Source organism: Rhinatrema bivittatum, chromosome 7, assembly GCF_901001135.1.
Source record: "Rhinatrema bivittatum chromosome 7, aRhiBiv1.1, whole genome shotgun sequence".
Taxonomy (NCBI): Eukaryota; Metazoa; Chordata; class Amphibia; order Gymnophiona; family Rhinatrematidae; genus Rhinatrema; species Rhinatrema bivittatum.
The window spans coordinates 191,484,830-191,503,589 of NC_042621.1; the positions used below are offsets into that span (position 1 = coordinate 191,484,830).

Genomic DNA, 18,760 nt, shown 5'->3' on the forward strand with positions numbered 1-18,760 from the left:
CACTAAACTCCTGCAGGACCGGGCGGTACTACCGGTGAAGGTAGTTTCGGAGTTTCATATTAATCAATCCATCATACTACCTATCTTCTTTCCCAGGCCCCACTCCAACTCCGGGGAACAGACTCTGCATACCCTTGACTGTAAACGGGCTCTAGCATTTTATCTAGACCGTACAGTTGCCCACAGGAAGAGCACTCAATTATTCGTCTCTTTCCATCCTAACAAGTTAGGGCAGCCTGTGGGTAAGCAGGCTCTTTCCTCCTGGTTGGCGGACTGCATCTTCTTTTGCTATCAGCAAGCTGGCATTCCTTTCCAAGACCGTGTTAAAGCACACTCTGTGAGGGCCATGGCGACTTCAGTAGCTCACCTTCGATCGGTGCCGCTTCCTGACATCTGCAAGGCTGCCACCTGGAGTTCCCTCCATACATTTGCAGCCCATTATTGCTTGGATAAAGCCGGAAGACAGGATTCCATCTTCGGCCAGTCTGTCTTGCGTAACCTTTTTCCAGCATAAGGTACCAACACCCTTCCACCTTCCCGGTAGGGTGCGGATGCCCTCTACCAAATTACACTCCAGTTGTTGTGCCTGTTGCACGCCGTTGGGTACATTTGGTGCACGATAGGACATCCTCAGTTCGGTACTCACCCATTTGTGAGGACAACCATCCTGCTTGTCCTGTGAGAAAGCAAATGTTGCTTACCTGATGTAACAGGTGTTCTCACAGGACAGCAGGATGTTAGTCCTCACGAAACCCGCCCACCACCCCGCGGTGTTGGGTTCGTTTTTTCTTATGTTATTTTTCGGCACTGCCTGTAGCTTTGAAACAAGACTGAAGGGAGACCCCTGCTGGCTGCAGGGTTAGTGCCGTGCTGGGCATGCGCAGTAGGGGCCAGTCAAAGTTCCTGAAACTTTGACAGAAGTTTTCCGTGGTCGGGCTCCATCCTTGATGTCACCCATTTGTGAGGACTAACATCCTGCTCTCCTGTGAGAACACCTGTTACATATTAGGTAAGCAACATTTGCTTTCTCATCTTCCTATAATGACTCAGCCAAGCTAGGTGGATTTACAACACAAATACAATCTGACAAAATCAACACATGTTAAAAACATAAGAACATGCCATACTGGGTCAGACCAAGGGTCCATCAAGCCCAACATCCTGTTTCCAGCAGTGGCCAATCCAAGCCATAAGAACCTGGCAAGTACCCAAAAACTAAGTCTATCCCATGCTACTGTTGCTACCTTGGAATTTAAAAAGCACATTGCATCTAAACAAAAGCATTGCATCGATACACGAGCAAACTGAGTATTCAGAATCTATATGCGGACATCAGCCAATACCCCAAAAGCATCCTTGAAAAGGAGGGCTTTTATCTGTTTTCTAAACAATTTTATATCATTAATAACCTGCAGTGCTGGTGGTAAAGCATTTCACATTACTGGGCCAATCACAGAAATGGCTCTATACCTTGTTTCTTTTAAATGGAGGAATTTTACAGATGGAACTTCTAAATATCCTATATTCTGAAATTGTAATGTTTTGGTTGGAGTGTTTGAAACCAGTATCCTTGATAAATAATTGGAACCTTCAATCTTAAGCACTTTAAATAATATTAATACCTTAAACTTAATATGATATACAGGTAGCAACCAGTGCAATTGTCAAAAGCGGGATTTCATGATCCCATGACTGCCCCTTCATTAACAATCTGGCTACAGAATTTTGTAATGTACGCAGCAACCTAATACTTGAGGCAGAGTCCCACAAAGAAAGGTGAATTTTAAAAGCTCTAAGCGCACTAAAGCTAGGAGATCCACACAGAAGTCAGACTGGTGCGCACCACACAGATTTTAAAAGCGCATGAATACGCATGTATCTCCAGGTATACGCGCATAACTTATTTCAAAAAAGGGGCGGGCCATGGGTGCGGTCTGAGAAGGGCATGGGCATTCCTAGTTTTCTCAATGAAATCTGCGCATAAGTATTTATGTGCACAAGCGCACACTGGGGTCCCCTACCGCATAACTTTACTTCTGCTATGAATGGTGTGTAAGTGCTGAAGCAAAATAAAAAAAAAAAAAAAAAAATGAGGTTAGCTGGGTTTTAAGAGTGGGGCTAACAGGGTAAAAGGTAGGCCTATCCTTTACCTAGGCAAACTGGGGAAACTGGTAATTGTCAGCTCAGGTCTACTAAAATCTCCCCACTTACACGGTAGAGGCGGTATTTGTGCACATATGTGTGCGTCTGTATAACATTATGTGCTCATGTATGCGTGTACAGTCTATCTTATATCATACATGCATGTTATAAAATCGCCATGTCCATTAGCGTAAGCCAGCATATGTGCGTATATGTGCACCTGCGCAACTGTTTAAAAGTTACCAACCCCATGTGTTACAAAAATCAATTGTTAAAATAAATTGTACTAAAATTTGAAAATCATTTTTATCTAAAATGTATCTTATATGGCACAGTACACATAACTTATAAAAACCTGTTTTTAAAATAGAATGCAAATTGGGTAAAAAGAAATTAAATGTTGATCAAATAAAACTACCAAATTTATTTCCTCATTTTTAACTGGGATTCTAATACTTTTCACTGAAATGGTACATGATGTAAAATCAGATGAAGGTTTCATTTTACTTGTAAAGCAAATGCCCTCTGTTTTGTTTATCATCATTGGAAACTGCGATAAATTTACACAACTCTGTAATTAAAAGAAAATATATGTGCAGGAATATAAATGTTAGATCTTTTATTGTGGTAGTAAAATATTTAAAATCAGGTAATGTAGAATAGGTAGGCAGTGGAACTATATCCTAACACCATCTAAATGGTCTCCAGTTCCTTGCCTAGTAGTAAGGTATGTAAACCAGCAGAACCCTACAACACCAAGAACATTCAAACAATTTTATGCTTGCCAAAAGTCAGGTTCAACGTTGTACTTTAGGTTTACAGTGTTTTTCTACTGCATGCAAGTTCTTTGAACAATCTGAAATCTTCTATGAAAGAAGCGGCAAAAAGGAGAAGGATTGTTTTGCTAAATGTATATTACTGAGTACCTGTGTGTTTTTCATCTGTTTTCTCTGACGATACAGAAATTTCTCTCTTTACACCCAGGAATTATGAGCATGGTATTTAGAATTTCAGTTCATTTTGAATTAAATTTTGTTTTTATTATTGCTTTTAGTTCTGTTTTATAATTGCATGTGCCTTCAAGGGTTTTACTTAAAAAATAAAAATACAACAAGTTACTATCATCCCTAACTAATCAGTGTGTGAAGTAAAGAGCCAAATTAAGCCAACATTAGTTGTCATAACAAAGGATATATTCACCTTATGTGTTGGCATATTATAGTCAATAAGTGGTAAACCACAAAAACAGTCTCAGCTCAGGTTCCCCTCCTTGCTCCTATGGTATTTCCTTTAGTTTCATCTTCCACCCTAATACTGTGTGTCTTCCTTGGCCGAGGTAAGGGTTTCTTGGCTGACTCTTTCCACTCAAAGAAGGGTATTTGTTGGGGAGCTGACGGATGTGTTTGCTGTAGAAGAATTTAAATGCTGTAATAAGTATTGTACAATCTTTACTTTGTGAGGCATCACTGCAGTTTGTTATAACTAAGCTTAGGGAGATAGGGTTTGTTTGTAAAGAAGGGTCAGTTTAAATGTTAAGGAAAGAAATTGCTTATTTTGGTGACCTCAGATCTTTTTCATAATCTGTGGGGTCTGATTTCTTTGAATTGTTTGTCAGTTTGTCTGGTGATTGTTATTGATTAAGCTGCATTTCCTATCTACAAAACTCCATGCTGAGTGGTGAGTTTTCATCCAGTTTGGAAGAGCAGATAGGAATATGGAAACAAACAAAAAAAAAAGACAAAGTCCTTATTTTTACAACAAAATTTTAAGTCTGCATATGTCCCAATTGAAATGATTTATAGAAGATAATCTAAAATAGAATCCAGTTCTATATGGGTGCTACTTCAGAGCAGCAGCTAGTAACCTGTGTTTCGTCAGATTGGTGGTAATATATGCTACCGAGGATTAAGAAATAAACTTTCTTATCCTGTTAAACTAGTCTAGACAAGTGGGGATTTACTCCCCCTCCCCCCCCCCCCCAGCTAGAGACAGAGGATATTCTTTTTTCTCCATGACATCACTGCACAAAGGGAGGTGCAGCCTGGGCTCTTGCCAGTAGTTTCTGATTCCAGCAGATAACGAACATGTGGATTACTACAGCAAGTATCCCGGCTCTCGGGGTCCATGACCCATTCCTCGGTCTGGTTGAGCAGTCTGGACTATTCCTTGGGTAACAGCCCTTTTTTGGGCTAATTCCTCTTATTGAACAACTTTACCTCCCACGTCTTTTGGTTTTTCCTGGTAGAGTAGGGATCCGATGATCCTTAGCAGTCCTGGTTGATCACCTTTTATATAATGGAATTACTTAGCCTACATGTGACAAACTTGACTAAGGATGTATTCAGAAGGTAGGCCTTTAGTGGACTTGGGGGGGGGGGGGGGGGGCTCACGTGGAGACACATCACATGACTGTAACAAGTATGGGAAAGGACGAGGTAAACAGCAGATGCAGTATCAGAAGAAAAAGCCATTTTCCTCAGCGTTCTGGCAGGTCATTCCCAACGAATGGGTTACATACCTCTACCAGCAGATGGAGACAGAGCAAAAGCTGATGTCACGGCCATATAGTCCCACCCCGGAATCAGCCCGCCAGTATTCTACGTCTCCAGCAGATGGTGGACATGCATTTCCCTTCAGGGGGATTGCCTTTGAGTAAAAAAAAAAAAAATAGAAGAAAAGTTGGAAAAGGAGATATCGGGAAAAACAAGATATCTATATAGCACTGCTTGCCTCCTGAGGTGATACCATGCAGTCCCTCCCTCAGTAGAGTACCTCAGTCCTATAGCCTTGAGTGGCATGTAACAAAATTTCAATTAGCATTTGCAGGCTGAGAGAGGCTCAGCGGTGAAGACTTTAGCCCTCTCAGCCAGGGAGGGCTTAGCTCGGGTAAAAGTTTTTCTTACTTCAAAAAAAAAAAAAAAAAAGAGAAACAGCAAACAGGAGAAAGTAAGCAAGAGAGAGGGTCTGTTACCTTGTTTGGTTGTCCAGCTCAGGTCTCTGGGGAGTTCTGTGAGGTGAGGAGGTAGTGCAGGCACGGCGGGTTGAGCAGCCGTTTGGCTAGGCCCCACTCGCAGGCTTCTCCCTTTTTGGCGCGTGGTAGGTTGTGAGGTTTTTTCGCACGTATTTGCTGTGGGCCCTCGGTGCGTGCCTGTTTGTGCGTCCCTTCTCGCCTGTGCATCCAGTTTGGACGTCCTTACTTCTGGATGCACATCTTGTGCATCCTGCTTAGATGCTTTCCTTGGTGTAGATACTGAGCGCCCAGTTTGGTCTTCTAGTTGGGTGAGCAGCCTAGGCACATGTACTTATACGCACATTTTTAGTTCGTCCTTTTTATGCATGTCTTAAATGCACAGTTAATCGAGGTGCGAGCCTGTACCAGTCAGCACGCTTACAACTAGGGCACCCGCGTGAAGAAGCCTAAGCACTTATCTATTTGTGCTGCCTGCCACATTGGGGCCATTCAGCTGGAGCTTTCTTTTAAGCCTGTGTCCATGCTGCCTAGATGCTCGGGGAGATTTACTTCCTTCTGATTTTGCTGGCGTGGGTCCACTACCTATGTCTGAGGGGAGTGGGACAGAGGGAAACATGATGGGGGTGTCCCCTCCCTTGATTAATCCTCAGGCTGAGTCGTTACGAGCCACTAGCTGTCAGGACGTCAAGTTCGGGCCAATGGGGCCTGGAATGGACCCGTCCTTCTTTTCCTGAGTAGAATTCTTCCAGGGATTGCAGACGTTTTTACAGGGCCTGTTTTCTGAATTGGCGGTGCTTACTAAGAGAGGTCCCTGTGCTTCTCCATGGTCAAGCGCTGTCACACTATGCGGCCTGACAAAACTCAAATGCAAGTGGCTCAGGATGATAACAATGATGGTGGCTCTCCTGATGAGGAAGGGGATATTCCCCCAGTTTGGGAGCCATATCGAACTCCTCTTTTTATTTCATAGAGATGAGTTACCGAGCTTGATCTCTCAGACCTTGAAGAACCTCGGAGTGGCTGGGACTGACTCTTTGGTGATCCCATTTTGGTCACCCTTCGCAATGCGTCTTACTTTCCCTTCTTGGATGCAATCCAAGAGTTGATTGATCTGGATTGGAGTGTGCCAGAGATGACCTTTAAAGGTGGGCACTCCTTGGTGGGTTTATACCCCTTGGATCTGCAGGCCAAAGGACAATTATATTTCCCTAAGGTGGATGCCTTGGTGTGTTCTGTCACAAAAAGTACCACCATCCCGGTAGAGGGAGGTATGGCATTGAAGGATACTCAGGATAGAAGGATTGATGCTATCCTGAAGCAAACCTTTGAGGCAGTGAGAATAAACTTCTGAATTGCTTCTTGTTGTGCCTTTGTAGTTCAGGCTAACTTACATCTTTGTCAAGAATCTGGTAGCGCCGTGTCCGATCTTAGACCTATGATGGAACCGGGAGGCCGCTTTCTTAGCTGATGCGTGCTGTGACTTGGTTCACACGGCCGCCAGAGGAGCTGCTTCGGTTATTGCAGCCAGGCGGCAACTGGAGCTGCGTACCTGGTCGGCGGATACTATTTCAAAGTCCAATCGTACCAAGCTGTGCTTCAAGGGCTCACTTTAGCATGGCAGTGAATTGAAAAAAAATCGCAAGTAAATGGGGAGAGACTCAGGTCCCTTGATTGCCTGAGGGCAAAAAACCGGTTGCCCGGTCTTTTCAGGCAAGTGACCGCTCTGAGACTGTCAGCGTTTTCAACCTTATGTGGGAGGTGCTTCCCTGAGGTCCCGTTCCTTTCGCTGGTCTTGGTTCTTTCGTCCCTGAGGGCCTTGAAAGGATGTAGGCTCTGGAGATGGAACCCTGCAGTCTTCTCAGTGAAGGTCTGCAGGATCACCTGTTGGTGCAGGAGATAGGTGGTTGCCTATCCCATTATTACATGTGGGTCCAGATTACTTCAGATCAATGGCTTCTGGAAGTGGTTCGGAATGGGTATGCTCTGGAATTTTTTACATTCCTCCGGATGCCTTTTTGATCTCTCCATGCAACTCCCCTCAGAAAAGGATAGAACCTGAAAGTAATGATTCCCGTTCCTGTATCACAATGAAATATGGACTGATATTCCATTTACTTTGTCGTGCCCAAGAAGGAAGGGTCATTTCGGCCCATACTGAATCTCAAGGAAGTTGACCTACTTTTAGGAATCATGCATTTCAGGGTGAAAACTGTGTGCTCTGTCATAAATAGCAGTTCAAGCAGGGGAGTACCTCACGTCTCTGGATCTGACGGAGGTGTATCTGCATATTCCCATCCATCAGGAATGTCAGTGGTTGTTCTGGGTTGCTATTCTGGATCATCATTACCAGTTACAGGCGTTGCCTTTCAGCTAGCCATTGCGCCCAGGAACTTTTCCAAGGTCATAGTAGTGATAACGGCATTCCTCTGCAAGGAGGGCATTTTGGACAACAGGTTGATTCCAGCCAAAAACATGGAAGACTCTCTTCATGCTTTCCTTGCTACAGGAACTAGGCTGGGTGGTGAATCTGGCTAAGAGCAATTTGCAGCCGTCTCAGATCCTGGGGTATCTCTGGGTTTGTTTTGATGCAAGGCAGGGCAGAGTTTTTCTGCTGTAGTCTCTGCTCCATATGATGGTGCAAGGTCGATCCCTGCAGAAGTCTGTTTGTCTGACTGTGTGGTCTTATCTACAGGTCCTGGGATTGATGGCAACCAAATTAGACGTGGTTCCCTGGGCAAGGGCACACATGCACCATCTTCAGCGCACGTCGCTCGCCTGCTGCAGTCCGCAGTCGCAGAACTATGCAGTGAGGCTGCTCCTCCCATTAGAGGGTGAGGTCCTTTTTGGATTGTTAGTTACTTGCGGATCATCTCAAGAAGGGAGTTTCCCTGAAGTTGCCAGATTGGTTGGTATTCTCGACAGATGTGAGTCTCCGGGGCTGAGGAGGTTTACTGTCAGGAGTTGGTGGTTCAAGGGCACCGGAATGCAGCAGAGTGGTAGTGGAATATTAACAGACTGGAGGCACAAGCAATTCAGTTAGCATGCCTGCGATTCACCAAATGGCTAGAGGCTCAGGCAGTCCGGTTAATGTCAGACAATACAACGACGGTGGCTTACATCAATTATCGGGGTGAAACCAAGTGTCAACAGTTTTCAGAGATGATAGATATGCTCATGATGTGGGTGGAGAGCATCTCCTGGCATATCCACCTCTCACATTACTGGAAAGGAAAATATCAGAGGACCCAGAAGAAATGGGAGCTGGCAGATAAGTCTTTTCAGCTACTGGTGCACTGCTGGGGTCTACCAGATCTAGACCTGTTGGTGACCTTCAATGTGAAGGCTCTGCGCTTCTGAGGTCGTAGGCAGGAGCCAAAAGTGATGGGCAAAGATGCTCTCGTTCAGGAGTGGCCACATGGTGCCCTGCTATATGCATTTCCGCCCTGGCCTTTGATAGGGAGGCTGGTCCAGAAGATAGCAAGTCAAACCAACTCCGCTTTTTAGTGGCTCCGGATTGGTCCCAAAGGCCGTGGTACGCTGATCTTTAGAGACTTCTAGTGGGCAGTCCTGTCAGGCTACCATCTCGGACAGATCTGTTTCGTCAGGGGCCCATTCTGCACAAGGATCTGGGTCGATTCTTTCTTATAGTTTGGCCATTGAGAGGGCTCGATTGTTGAAGTGGGGTTATTCACCTGCTGTGATTTCTGCTCTTCGGGCTGGAAATTTTCTGCTTCTGTAGACTGTTAGAGTTTGGAGGGTCGTTGAGGCCTGGTGTTCTGAGTGAGGTACTAAACTGCTCAAGGTGGATATTCCTTTGATTTTTAAATTCTTATAGGACAACTTGCTTAAGGGTTTGGCCCTTAAAACCCTGAATGTTCAAGTTGCTGCCCTGGCTTGTTATAGGGGGAGAATTAATGGAGGGCTTTTGCCTTCCCATCCGGACATGTCCCATTTCTTGCAGGGAATTAAGCATCTTCGCCCCCTGTTGTGGCTTCTGGTGCTTTTGTAGGACTTTAACTTGGTCCTCGGATTATTGGCAGGTCTGACTTTTCAACCACTGCATACTCTTTCCTTGCAGTTGCTTACCTTGAATGCAGTTTTCTTTTTTTTTGTTATTTATATTTTATTGGTGTTTCAATAACATAGCAACAAGTTTAGAAGCAGAAAACAACATAATCAAAGAGTGACAACAGTAAACAACAATAAACTGAATGCAGTTTTCTGGTATCAATCTGTTCAGTCCATCTGGTCTCTGAGCTGCAGGCTCTTTCCTGTTGTGAGCCTTTTTTCTCCGTATGATTCTTTTTCTTTTTTTGCCAAAAGTGGTTTCGGAGTTTCATTTAAATAAGTCCATTTCTCTGCTGGCCTTGGATAGGGACAGAGATGAAGCTGAGTACCATCTTCTGCGTTCCTTGGAGATCGTGTCATTTGCTGCGGAACCTGGAGATGACAAAAGCTGTTCGGAAGTCTGATCGCCTGTTTGTGCTCTATGGTGGAGGTAAACAGGGAGCACCGGTGATGCGGCAACGATAGCCTCCTGGGTTAAGGAAGTCATTACGGCAGCCTAGGTAACTATGGTTGCCTTGCCGAAACAGATTAGACTGTATGCCACTAGGGCTCAAGCGGTATCCTGGGCAGAACTTAGTTTGATGTCACCTGCTGAAATTTGCCGAGCAGTGACATGGTTATCTTTGCACACCTTCTCCAAGCATTACCACTTGGATGTTAGGGCTAGGGAGGATGCCGTGTTTGCATGGACACTATTGACTGGTCCGCTGGCAGCCTCCCGCCCTTTTCAAGATTCTTTGGTACATCCCAGTCATGGTGATTGACCTACTTGATCACTGAGGAAGGAGAAATTACTACTTATCTGAATTTCCTTTCCTCTAGTAAGAGCAGGTCAATCCCCGATCCACCCTCGGCTGCCAATGTTTAAATTTGTGGTTAGTCTTTCTTCGGGTGAGCTATGTAGAGTATGATTCCTACTCTTCGTTGAAAACTGGTAACTGGCTTCTGTAGCCCTTAGTTTGCTAGATATGTTCCTTCTTTTGACTGGGCTCAGTGTTCCTGTTGGTTGGGAAACATAAATGGTTGACTGTTGTTGATAATGTTCAAGTAAAGACAGTTTTGTCCACAGTTTGGCTTTGCCAGAGAATACTGGTGGGCTGATGTTGGGGGCGGGGCCATATGTCTGTAACGTCATCTTTTGCTCTGTTTCCATCTGCTGGTAGAGGTGCATAACCCACTCGTGGGGATTAACCTGCCTTTACTAAAGGAAAGGACATTATCAGATAAGTAGTAATTTTTCCTTTTTTTACGTTCTGGACCATGTTTTGGGAAAACTGTATGCAGTCTCTCAAAACACAGTTTCAGAATCACAGTCAAAAAAGGATATAATTAATAGGCAGGGGAGGGAGATGGCAGAGGGACATACAGCGAGAGAGAATCTACTCACTGACGGAAGCAACTCAGCGGCTCTAATTGTAAGAAATGTTAGCATTGCAATTATTGCCTTTGCTATATTTGTACATTACCTTTGCTGCCTTGCTTTCTGGAATGTAACTTAGCATTAATGATAAACATTGCTTATCCCAGTATCTATTGTGTGCTGACTTGGAGTGTATGAGCATGTGAGTGTGGTTTTCTGTTTTCTTTAGTAGCAGATCTGTAAGGAAGGGAGCCTTTTGCCTTGAAGTGGCAGATCTCACTAGGGGAATTTCCTGGGGGATACTGGCCTTTGTATTGTCGGTTCACTATGTGGGTAAGCTAAAACACCTTGTAGGCAGCTCCCAGGAATTTTGGCCTGATTTGAGCCCTTAGTGGATGATCTTCTTCAGTGAACCTCTGACAATTCCCCTCCCCTTCCTTTATTTGTGGCAAAGCCCTACATAAAGTATTGTTGAAAAAAAAGAGAGAGAACTGGATTACTAGTAGTAGTAGTTTACAGAGAGAATGTGTTTATGTAGCATCTCCGGGGCCCAGCGGCTTCTGAAGAGGTAAGTGTTGCAAAGCAACCTCAACCTGCATTGGAGGCCCCCTTGCTAGCCTCTACACAGTTCTCTCCTTCAGCCATCTGCCTGCATATCAGGCCTACCTTTGATTCACCTTAAAAACAAACAAACAAACAAAAAAAAACCCATAAATAAAGGGATAGAGATAAGCTTGCTGCTGAAGTGAACCATGGCCAGAGATGTACTGCCTACAGTCCCAGTTGCATTCCTAGCATGTTGGACTCGTTCTTCTCCATATGTGATGCTGATACAGGACCTCCTCCCATGGATTCAGTCTCGGGCCTTGGACTCCTCTGTTTCTGTGAAGCAAGGGGAGCAGGCAGCCGCAGGAGCAGCAGGAGATTACCCTGCAGTGGCACCAAGATTTGTCAACTTCCAACATCTCCATTAGCCATCTTCAGCCCCGCCTTTTGAGGCCTCTGCCTCGAGGGACAGAGACCTTCAATAGTCTTTCCTGAGGGGGATGACACCCAGGAGTTCCCCAAGGATGTGGTTAATTCTCTCCTCCAGGGTGTAAGCACCAGGCCTTCTGCACTATGCCAGAGGTGGCCAACTCAGGTCATTGAGAGAGACAAACAGGCTAGGTTTTCTGCATATCCAAAATGAATATACATCAGATTTGCATGCATGCTGTCCATTGTATGCAAATCTACCTCATGCATATTTATTGCAGATATCCTGAAAACCTGGCCTGCTTGTGGCTCTCAAGGACTGGAGTTGGCCACCCCCGGGATAGTGCAGAGGCCTGGTGGTAGTGGTTTACCACCAGTCTCAGGGCTTGGTATGGGTTCCATTTCTGCTGGTCACCATGGCTGTGCTCCAAAGCAGCCAAAGGTGGCTCCAGGTGCCTTGGATTTCCTGACCAAGCTTGCCTCCTCTGAATCCCTTAAGGGATCAAGTATAGATAACCAGTCAGACTTGGATGATTGATTGGACTCCTTGGAGGAATGGGAAGGCTCGGTCATTAGGCTCTTGCATAAAGAAGAGCTGTCTGCTCTTATTACTGAAGTTATTTCCTTACTAAGATGTCTAAGGTAGAGGAATGTTTAGATGGAGATCCAGTTTTGGAGAAAATTAACAAGTCTCTGAAGGCCTTTCCTCTCCATAAAGACTTGAAATAGATGGTTTTTGCAAAATGGGAATCCCCTCAAGGAATGCTTAAGGAGATTAAGATTATGAACAAATTGTACCCCATGCCCACGGAGGACAAGGAGCACCTCCTTGAAGTTTCTTGGTTGTATGCTCTGGTGTCGGCCGTAACACACAAGACTACTACATCAGTAGAAGGTAGTATGGCTCTCAAGGACCTACCTACAGGATAGAAAGATTGAAACCCTTATAAACAGGCCGCCTTGGCAGTGGCACTAGCTTATACAATCCTTTATATGTAGAGGATGTGTTGCCTAGGCCTTGGTGTGCTGGATTCAGCAGCTTCCTGAGAGTGTTGCTTTTTGGTGAATGCCATGTATGACCTTGTCAGGATCTTCTCTCATTCAGCAGTCTCTGTGGTTATAACCCAAAGACTACTATGGTTGCATAATTAGGCTGTGAACACCATATCTAAAGTCCACCTTGGTAAGCTCCCCTTTAAGGACAAGTTACTGTCTGGTGAGGAGCTGGAAAAGTTGGTCAAAGATCTGGGAGAATCCAAGTCCCAGAGGCTTCCAGAGAACAGATCCCATACGGGGCCTCAGGGTGCCAGATGCTTTCGAGAATCCAGAAGATTCAGGCCAGGGAAGCAGTCCCCCTTGTGGGGGAGTCATTTTTGTAATAGAAATTGCCCTTTTTGTGGGGCCAAGAAGCAAAAGATGTTGGGAGGATTTTGTCCCAATGAGATTCAATGGGTTCCTTTGTGATGTATGTCCGGTGGTTGGTTGCCTTCAGTAGTTCTTCTGGGAGTGGATCCACATCTCATCAGACCAATGGGTCCTAGTTGTTGTATAGAAGAGATATTCCTTGGAGCTTGCAATTCTCATCACCATTGCCTTTGACTTCCCCCTGCAAATCAGTTGCTAGGAGAGTAAGAGCTATCCTGGAAAAACTTCAAAGTTTGGAAGCTGTGATTCTAGTCCCGACTGAGGCCCAGGGCTAGGGAAGATACTCTATTTATTTTGTTTTCCTAAAGAAGGATAGGTCCCTTCTCTCTATCTTGGACATGAAAAAGGTCAACAAGTGCCTCTGCAGTTCCTGTTTCAGGATGGAGACTCTTCATGATAATATTGTGGCAGTAAGGAGAAGGGAGTGTCTTTTGCCCCTGGGCTTGGCATTCAGGAAGATTATCAGAGATTGCTCAGTTTTTTGTCCTGGGACAGCATTTCTAGTTCAAGGCTCTGCCATTCAGGCTCACCATGGCACCAAGAACCTTTACCAAGGTGATGGTTGAAATTGTAGCAGCCCTCCACAGGGAAGGCATTATGTTACATCCCTATCTAGATGATTGGTTCTTCAGGATCAAATCATTCAAAGAAAACTAGTTGACATCTGCCAGAGTTGTCCAGATAGTGGAACATGTAGGTTGGGTGGCAAACAATTCAAAGGGTAGGTTAAGCCCCTCCCAGTCCTTAAGAATTCTTGGGAGCCCAGTTCAATACAAAAATAGGATATGTCTTCCTAACTCAATAAAGGGTTGATTAAAATGGAGCAGAAATGCAAGCATTTTGGTCTGTAAAGGCACCCAGAATGTGAAACTATCTCCAATTTTTGAGGCTTATAGCAACCACTTTGGACTTAAGCCCATGGGCCAGGGCTCACATGCATCCCCTGCAATTGACCTTGCTGTTTGGTTGGGCTCCCCAAATATCAGAACCATGAAATTCATTTGCCTGTGCCACTCCTAGTAAGGGATATCCTGAAATGGTGGGTGACGCCCTCAAATTTGTTGAAGGGAATGGACTTGTATTTTCTCTCCTGGATTGTAGTAACTTCAGACATAAGTGCAGTGGACTTGAGTGCTTACTAATGTTATCAGATGACTCAAATCCTCTGGACCAAAGAGAAAGTCTTGTGGTCCATAAACAGGCTGGAAATCAAGGCTAGACTGATAGCCCTGGTATAGTTCTTTCTGATGGTGAAGAGAAAGCAGTTGCATATATTGAATAAGCAAGGGGCACTTGGAATGCCAGATTGGCCCAGGAGACAAATCTGACATTCCAGTGGGAATAGTGTTTGGCTCACCTTTCTGAGGCTCATATTGAAAGAGTCAAAAATATCCGGGCCAGCTTTCTCAGCCAGGAGAGTTTACCTTTAATAGTGGACCAGTTAGGGGTTCCCTTTATGGACCTGATGGCAACCTGCAAGAATTCCAAGGTCAACAGGTTCTTCAGTCCTAGGAAGGAATGGAACTCTAGCAGAAGAGATGCCTTGATTCTGCCATGGCCAAAGGATAGGCTTCTTTGTGTCTTCCTTCCTTGGCCCCTCATAAGCAGGACCATGAAAAGTATAGAGGAGCACTTGTCCACAATGATACTAGTAGCTCCAGATTGGTCAAGAAAACCTTGATATGTGGACTTAAGACTAACTGGGCACCCTCTTCCTCTACCCAACATATGCAGCCTATTATTGCAGGACCCAGTTTCAATGGAGGGCCCATCTCCATTTTATCTTAAAGCCTGACCCTTGCTTACATAGGAAGGGGTACTCCCCTTTAGTTACTGCATTGATACTAAGGGCTCCTGGGAATTCAACTTCCTTGGCGTATGTTCGGGTATAGTGCCTTTTTGAGAGCTTTTATGAAGAGCTGTCAGTTTTACCCTATAGGACAGACATTGAAGCCATTCTGGCCTTCTTTCAGAGAGTCCTAGCCCGGTTGCAACCATTTCTTGCTACAAAGGTCATGTCAAATATTCTGTAGCTGTGCATCCAAATGTAACCCGCTTTCTCCAGTGAGTGAAGTGAATCTGCTTCCATTTTCGGTCCTTGGTTCCTCAGTGGTCTTCAATGCACTGGTAGGTTCACACTCTGAATCAGTGAAATGGGCTTCTCTAGGATCTTTCCTTGAAGATGGTTTTTCTGATAGTCTTCTGCACCATCAAACACATTTCAGAATTACAGGCCTAATCTTGCAGTTCTCCACTGAAACTTATCTTTCAGGCGGTTCTCTCCGTTCTCCCAAAAGTGATGTCACCCTTTCATTTGAATCAGCCTATTGCGCTGCTAGCCTTCCAGGGGAGAGAATGACACAGTAAAGACAGCAGGCACCATATTTTAGATGTCTGCCTACTTGGATATCTGAAGGTGACTAACACTTTCTGGAAAATGGACAGGCTATTTGTACTGTCTGGCAGTTTACAAGATTACTCTGGCCAGATGAATCAAGCAGGTAATTGCATCTGCATACTTGCTGAAGGGTGCTCCATACTTATTCCATGAGAGGCCAGGCGACATTGTGGCTAGAATCTTTTGCAGTTGCTCCAGAGGATATCTGTAAAGCAGCCACTTGTCATCCTTGTATTTCTTTGTTAAATATTACAGACTAGACTGCTGTGTTCAGAGCAGGCATTCTCAGAGCAGCCCTGTCTTCATCCCAGCCAGTCTTGTTTAAGCTTGGGTAATTCCTACTTGTCTGGACTGGTCTAGCATGATGATAAAAAAAAAAAAAAGAGAGAAATGTAGTCATACCTGTTAATTTCCTTTCCTTAAATCCTGCTAGACCAGTTACCCACCGGGGAACACAGTGGCTGCACATATGTATTTCTCTGTCTCTCTCTCCTTGCTTCAGTAGGCATAGGGAATGTAGTCCCCCTCTTAGGGAAACAGCTGGATCCGCTCTGTCATTTGTTCTGCTTCCTCATTTTCTCTTCCTGCCTATGGGATACTGGTAAAAATTCCTTTTTCCACGCAAGGATAAAGGTATATTGGCTTAGGGGCGCATGCCATTGCTTTGACAGAAGTTTACTGTCAAGGGCCCAGGCTGCACCACCATTTATCCAGTGATGTCACAGAGGAAAAAAAAGTGTGTTCTCGGTCTCCATCAGCTGAGGGGCAAAGTAAAACCTCACTTGTCTAGACTGGTCTAGGAGAATTCAAGAGAAGGAAATTAGCAGGTAAGATTAAATTTCTCCTTAAATAATCATAATGAATGTGTTAAAAAATAACCATCTGTTTTTAATGTCTTATTTTGCAACATGTGTGTTTACTCTTCAGTGAGATTGATGGAACATTTTCATCAGCTGGGTGTCTGAATGGAAGTTTTCTTGCAGTCAGGTAGGTACACAGGCTCTGTGCTTATGGCATAGCTCTGGTCTTTCTGCAAGCTTACCTTTTTGTGTCCCATCTCAACCCCCCCCCCCCCCCCCCCCCCCCCCCCCCCCCCCCCCCCCCCCCCCCCCCCCGGTTGTGTTTTTTGGGTTTTTTTTAATTTCCATATGAACATATGGCACCAGTGAGACTTGTCCCTTTAATTTAGCTCAAATTTGAATGTGTTGTGCAGTAATACTCAAACTCTGAGTAAACCATTTCTTTCACCCCTGTTCTTGTCAGAATTGGTAGAAAAATACTTGAAAAAAATAATGGGGTGTTAATTTAAGTATGTCTGCCAGTGTATCTCTCATTTTTCCAGTTTGGAGCCATATCTCTGTATGGTGTGTGAGTTCATGTTAGCTAATCAGCAAGGATGAGGAAAAGCATGTATGTAGAGTGCAGGTACACTAAGTAGGAGTAGAAAGAAGCATTACAGCCACATACCATATGACTAATTAGGAAAAACATTCTACAATTTATAAAAGTGGAGGGAAATATAGGAAAGAAATATGGATAACTTCTTTAAGGATGAGGAAAAGCATGTTGACATTTTGGGAATAGAATGTTTGGAAGAGATATATTACTGAAATATAGTGATATGTTTGACCCTTTTTTTGGTGCAGTGGAAGTACCATGGTCCACTAAGCTGTAAATAGTGTGATCCCTGACCAGAGTCTTAGACTGCAGAAGCAATATTGCGGCTAGAAAAGACAATATTGTTGCAAAACAATTTTGCATTTGTTAATGGGAGCATCTCTTTTCTGGGCAAGAGCATCTTGCTGAAACTGTTTGTGTCCTTAGACAAATAATGTCACGCTTTGTTGCCTCAGACACTAAAGCTTTCTCCCATTTTGTGTCTATGGGAAAATACCTTGATGAATCAGGCCATTAGACTGTAAGCCCTCTGGCGACAGGGAAATAACTACATACCTGAATGTAATCTGCTTGAAGTAGCTGAGCAGTCACAAAAGACAGAAATATGTATTTTTCGCACCTACACAAATAGACCAAGTAATAAACTATACTATGCAGAAAAAATAAAAGCCGCAAATGGCAATTGCAATGTTTTATTCAACGTTGTAAAATCTCTTGTTACTGTAAGAACGCACACTCAGACCATCTCTCTGATTCTTTCTATAATGACCTAGCGCAGTTTTTCAAATATAAAATATTAAACCTCTTCTCAAAATTTTCTCATCTTCCTATCCCATTAAGCAACCTTCCCCCTGCAACTAGTTCTTGCACTGATTTCTCTCCTACCAACCCTCCTACAATCGTCCATGTTCTTACCAAATTGAAAATCTCAAAATGCCCTTACAATCCCTGTCCTGGACAATTACTAAAAGAAATTAGAGAACTTATCTCCCCTTCATTGATGCAAATAGTTAATCTATCCCTAACCACTGGTACATTCCTAGACATTTTAAAACAAACTTCAATTCTCCCAATTCCCAAAAAGAAATCAAATGATCCCTATGATCTCTTAAACTATCGACCAATAGCTTCATTAACCACATTGGCCAAAACAATAGAATCAGTAGTCTTCCATCAATTAACTGAATACATTGACAAAAATGATATTTTTCATCCTGACCACTATGGGTTCCATAAGGGACACAATACGGAGTCCTTACTTCTTTCCTCCTTTGACTCCATAATCCGTGGCTTTGATTCCAATTCAGATTACATTGTAATATTTCTCGACATTTCAGCTGCTTTTGATCCCTTGGACCATAGCATTCTCTGTACCATTCTTCAACACATTGGTATTAATGGTACTGTTCTCCACTGGTTCAACTTTTTTTTTTTTTTTTATCCCATAGACCACAACAGGTCAACATTGGACAATATCACTCTCATTGGTACTATATTGAATCTTGTGTCCCTCAAGGATCCACTTTATCTGCCATTTTATTTAATATCTACATGTTACCCCTCTGCCATCTCCTTTCCAGCCTTAACATTAAATTAATGCAGACGACATCAAATTCATTCTACCCTATAACACTTCCTGGAGCAACACATTTTCACTAGTCAATCCCTATTTAAATACTACAAAAATTTGGATGACTCATAACCGACTCACCCTCAGTTCTGCAAAAACTGAAATTTTATACTTCTCAACCATTCTCAATTGTTCACTTGCTCCACAATCAGAATTCATATTTAATAACATCCCTATTCCAATAACCAAATAGGCACGTAATTTAGGCATTACCATAGATTCCAGTTTATCCATCACTGCTAATATTCATCTCTAACAAAACTCCTTTTATAAACTACAACTGCTTAAAAAAACCCCAAAAAACCCCCTAAAACAGATATTGTATACCATCAGTTTCTGCTCAGTTTTACAAGCATTGATTTTAACGAGTGTAGACTATTGTAACTCGCTCTA

The 18,760-nt window shown here is 43.8% G+C and overlaps 1 protein-coding gene across 8 annotated transcripts in view; it reads left to right on the forward strand.

Moving 5' to 3' along the window:
* Nucleotides 1–18,760, forward strand: part of HERC4 (HECT and RLD domain containing E3 ubiquitin protein ligase 4) — a 280,806-nt gene that overhangs the window by 134,176 nt on the left and 127,870 nt on the right. For all 8 annotated transcript variants that reach the window (XM_029609698.1, XM_029609697.1, XM_029609695.1 and 5 more), the window contains one exon: nucleotides 16,267–16,326. In XM_029609698.1, coding sequence (XP_029465558.1) covers nucleotides 16,267–16,326 — 60 coding nt within the window. The remainder of the gene's footprint in view (nucleotides 1–16,266; nucleotides 16,327–18,760) is intronic.